The sequence below is a fragment of the Lathyrus oleraceus genome, chromosome 3 (genome assembly GCF_024323335.1).
Source record: "Lathyrus oleraceus cultivar Zhongwan6 chromosome 3, CAAS_Psat_ZW6_1.0, whole genome shotgun sequence".
NCBI lineage: Eukaryota > Viridiplantae > Streptophyta > Magnoliopsida > Fabales > Fabaceae > Lathyrus > Lathyrus oleraceus.
In genome coordinates this window covers 204,537,878-204,543,066 of record NC_066581.1, presented here as the reverse complement: position 1 = coordinate 204,543,066, position 5,189 = coordinate 204,537,878, and the positions used below count along the sequence as shown (strand labels likewise).

Sequence of the window (5,189 nt, the reverse complement as noted above, 5' to 3'; positions counted from 1 at the left end):
CAATTTTGAATATTTATATATTAAAAAAATTAAAATAATTTCGTTAAATCAGCTCAATTATAATTTGTGCAGAAAGGTAAGCAATACCACATTTATATATTAGAAAAGTTAAAAAAAAAATTGATTAAACAAATTTTCCAAACCAATATATAAAAAAAAATAAAAAAATTTAATGTGTGATTAATTTCCCATTTTTATTAATATATGTTACAAGTGCAAAGTGATGAGATTAAATAAAAGTCAAAATTATTGAAAATGTGAATTGCATATAATTAAAAATAGAAGTGATATGAAATATTGCAATTAAAAAATATTAATTATTATAACGCCATTAATAAAAAGAGTGTGTTTTCCATATTATTTATTGAAAAATAATGCAGAGAATTGAAAAGTAAAACAGACAATTGAAAGTCAAAACATATTTTGATAGTTTCAACTTTTAGATTTGAAACACTGAATTTTCAAAGTATTTTTAGAAATAATTTTGAAAAACAAATGTATAAACAAGTTTTTTGTTTTTCAATTTTTAAAAATTATAAAACAGCTTTTTTAAACAGTTTCAAACAAGCCCTTATAATTGCATTTTGACCCTATGCACTGCAGAGATTTCTTATAAACAAGAGTGAAGAACGACTCAAGTGGCTAGTGAGATAAGTTAAACATTAACAAAGCCTCATTCCACTGGGAATCAGATGCTTAGAACAACAACAACAACAACAACAAAGTAAATAGTTCAACTAATGAACTTAATTTATGATAAATTATATAAGCAACAAAAGATTAACATTACTAGTACATAAGAAATAAAATAGAGTGCATTGATAGATAAAATGACAGTGCAAATATTGCCTAAAAATGTAAAGTTAATATAAAAGCATGATCATTTAGAAATATTTACAACCAGAAATGAAGACATGTCCAATCTCTCCCACCCTCTCCTTGTCTTCCTTCTTTTCACAACCTCAACAAACCCAGAAAAAATTACAAACACATACACACAACAATAGCATCACTGCTGGGACCAACATCCTCTTCTTTTTTTTCCACCCAAAAATAGGGTGGTGTTGGATGAAAGAATTACAATGTAGAGAAGGTTAAAAATTAAAATAATAGACTTCTTTATCATGTTTTCTTTTTTCCAAAAGTAAATTTTGCATTTTGCTAAAGAAAGTCGTCATCTACAGTCATTGTTTTTCGTTGTTTAATTGTAATGACCCGTCCTTCATCAATTTCAGGCTCAGACTGTTAAACCTCTCTCGCGAATATTGCCTTGATGCCTTTCTCCAATCTGTTCCGGCCTTCATCATGTTCGCGAATTCTTCATAACTTATCTTTCCGTCCTGCAATTCATACGGGGTATAGATCAAAAAATACTCCCCAAAATCACTAGAGTTAAATAAAAACTTTTCTTTAGGTATCCTCCAAAGTACAAAAGACAAAACAGGAAACTGAAGAATCTTAGGAATGCAGGAAAGTTGTCTAATATTTATCCACTTGTTGAATAAAACAAGAAGAAACTATCTTACAAGCATAACCACAAAACAGAAGATGGAAAATGGAAAATGGTTTAGAAAGTGAAAATAAACTCAACTAACCTTATCCGTGTCCACGTCATGCATAATTGCACTAATGACCTCTTCACTGTTTGTTTCTTCAATCTCATCCGATAATGCATTGCGAAGCTCCTCAATCTCAATATACCCAGTTTGGTTCTGATCAAAGAATTCAAAGGCTTTGTGAAGATGTTCATCATTTCCCATCTTTCTCAAATGAACTGAAATCGCAACATACTCCCCATAATCTAGGTACCCGTCTCTGTCCACATCACCCTGTAAAAGCAGAAGCTCTCAAACATTAGAAGATGAAGAGACAAACAAAGGTCGTGTATGTTAGGCAATAATTTACAGAAAACATATTATATGCAAATGTGGAAAATACAATCTAAACAAAGGATGAAAATAAAACTCACAGCTTCCATAAGAATTTGGACATCAGCATCTGGAATTTGATGGCCTAGTTTATGCAACCCTATCCGTAGTTCATCAATGTTGATTTTGCCTTTGTTGCTTGTATCCATAAGCTTGAATCCCTCTTTTAGTCCCGCTGCTTCTTCTACCGACAAATGCTCGGCAATAACCTGTTCACACAAGAAAAATTAGTTGTAGAGAAAACATGTACAACTCGTGAAAATGGGCAAAAGGATTAATATTTCAGGGATGATTCCCCGAGAAACATTCAAACATTGTTAAGAAAATTACCCTCAAAGCTCTTTTCTTGAGCTTGTTCATTACGGAAAACTGCTTTAGCCTTGCTCTAACTGTTTCTCCTAACGAAACGTTGGGTGCTTTCTTTGCATTTATTAACCATGGATGATCTGCATTTTGTGAACAAATAATGTTACAATCTAACATTTTTGTGTGGAAAAATTTAAAGAGAAAAATAATGCCAATTTTCTGTGCAGAATATGAACTGCATGTTACCTACCTAACACTTCTTGTGCAGTAAGTCGCCGCTTTGGGTCAGGATTTAGCATCTTCTTCACAAGATCTTTCGCATTATCAGAAACTTTTGGCCATGGGTCCCTTTTGAAATCAACAACAGATCGTATAATCGCCTGTGCAACTCCTTGCTCAGTTTCTTCATTTTACAAAAGAGGAAGAGACAAAAATTTAGAAAATCGGACCAATCAAACAGAAAAAAGAAAAATAAAACAAATAATGATGAAATTGGAATAACAAGTGAAGTGGGAAAATCCTCTCTCTTTTAACAATTCCGAGAACATGCATTTATTTTTATTTCAACAATTTCTTTAAGCGTATTATAGAACAGTAGTTGCACGAGCTTCCCGTTGAATTAAAGAAATGGAACCATTCAAGATTTCGATCTCCAAGAAGCAATCAAACATCATTCACCGAACCACGAGACGAAACTAACCTGCCCAAAATGGAGGAACACCACAAAGTAAGATGTATAGAATAACTCCAGCACTCCAGATATCTACTTCCGGGCCATAATTTCTCTTCAATACCTCCGGAGCCATGTAATATGGACTTCCAACTATCTCATTAAATCTTTCACCTGTATAAAACGGAAAACTCTAAGCCAATTGCAAACACATGAAAGCAAAAAATCAAGCAACATTGCAGACTTAATCGCCATCCAAAATCCTTACCTGGTTTAAAGAACACTGACAAACCAAAATCTATAGCTTTCAAAGCTGCTGTTTCCTTTTTATTCGCAAACAAAAAATTCTCCGGCTTGAGATCTCTATGCATCACACCATGTTTATGGCACATCTGAAACAAACAACAAAATAAACAATTATCATCATATTCATGATAGAAGTAATACAACCCCATCTCACAAACACATCAATGCAAATGAAAAAGCAAAGAACCCACACAGGATAAGAAACTGAAAAGAAAACCAAATTACACATAGCCAAATCCCAATTTAACCAACCAAAAGATGCATTTAATGTTCACCTAATAACATAATTATATTCCAAATTCCAAATATATAAAACAATAACAACTTCCCAGAAAAAGCTCTTCAGTACAACATAACAAAGTAAACTCCATTAATTAAATTAACTTAATTTCTATAAAAAAAGAATCCTACCTAGCTCAAAAAAATTCAATTCAACTTCACTAAAAGATCAAAATCATCCGTTAACAAGTTCTTTAAAAAAAACTTCAACTGAGATATTAAAAAAAAAGTAATAAAAAACAATCAGATCGAATAAAAGAAAATCATTCAAAAATAGAAATAAAAACCTGAACAACTTCAACGATAGTTTTGGTAACAGCCGCGGCGGCTCGTTCAGTATAATGACCCCTGGCAACAATCCGATCAAAAAGCTCCCCACCTTCACAAAGCTCCATAACAAGATGAACAGCATTATCATCCTCATAAGTATCTTTCAACGTAACAATATTATTATGCGGAGGCATATGCTTCATGATTTCAACTTCTCTCCTAACATCTTCAATATCAATAGCAGTTCTAAGCTTCTTCTTCGAAATCGACTTGCACGCCAGTTCCTCTCTGGTTTCCTTGTCTGTGCAAAGATACGTTACGCCGAATTCACCTCTACCGAGTTCACGACCTAGCTCGTAACGTGTCTCGATTTCGCGGCCGGTTGGATCCTTCAAAACGGTGAGTTTTGAGCTTGAGGTTTTGTTGTTGTTGAAACCGTAATCGATGGCGAAGGGATTCTCCTTTTTAGCCTTTTTGTTTTTCTTGTTGGTTGTGTCTTCTCCTGTTACAGCAGGGGTAGCACAACAATTTCCCATGGTGATTTTTAGAGATTTATCCTAAAAATTATTTAAGATCTGGGTTTGAAATTTGAATTGGATCTAGCTATCTGATATAGAGAAGAGAATGAGAAGGGTATAATGGGAAAAGGGAAATTAGAAGTAGTTAGGTTTTTTTCTTTTTTTTCTTTGGGAGAATTAGAATAGAGAATAGAAGGTGATTTTAAAGTTGGGGTTTAGGAAATTAGGGCTTGTTTCGCAGAGACTTCGTCCATCGTCGTCTCTCTCTTTCTCTCTCTAACCCTTTCCTTCTTCTTTTTCTATCTCTCTCTTCTTATTCTATGACTTTTTTGTTAGTTGTGTTATGATTTTAATTTTCTTTTTTCAGAGTTTTTTTTCTGTGAGAAGAAAAGCCAACTCAATTTTGCTGTTTGTTTGTTTCTCCAAAAAAACACATTATGGCTGTTTCTTCAGCGTTTTTTTGTTTTTTATTTTCAGAAATTAAAAATTCATTTTTGAATAGTAACTTTCATTTATCTGGTAACGTGAGTAATGAATAAATATAATTAATCGTGCTGTCTGCGCAATCATTTTCCAAGAGTTATTGAATTTTATTATTATTAATTCTTAATAATAATAATAATAATAATAATAATTATTATTATTATTATTATTATTATTATTATTATTATAGAATTAAATCTACTTTTTTTTGCAGGAGTGAATGCGTTACATGAGTTTTTTTGGAATTTCATATTTTTCCCATTAGGGTAATTTCGGTATTTCATTTATAAGAATGCAGGTCAACAATGTAGTTTAGCAGCCAATGGCTATTAGGATCACTTACCTAAAAGTTGAATTTATTTCTTTTTTATTATTGTTGTTAGTATAAATAAATATATAATTAATGCCAAGTTGTTTGGTGGGGGTTCA

The 5,189-nt window shown here is 32.2% G+C and overlaps 1 protein-coding gene across 1 annotated transcript; it reads right to left on the bottom strand.

The window, feature by feature from the left end:
- Positions 1–845: 845 nt before the first annotated feature.
- On the bottom strand, positions 846–4,603 carry LOC127126309 (calcium-dependent protein kinase 32). Its single transcript, XM_051055216.1, has 8 exons — positions 3,777–4,603; positions 3,173–3,296; positions 2,935–3,078; positions 2,485–2,637; positions 2,259–2,374; positions 1,970–2,137; positions 1,596–1,829; positions 846–1,340 (listed from the first exon to the last, which is right to left on the bottom strand). Exons 1-8 carry the CDS (start codon positions 4,293–4,295, stop codon positions 1,185–1,187), a joined length of 1,614 nt encoding a protein of 537 aa, XP_050911173.1. The 5' UTR covers positions 4,296–4,603; the 3' UTR covers positions 846–1,184.
- Between the last annotated feature and the right edge of the window lie 586 nt (positions 4,604–5,189).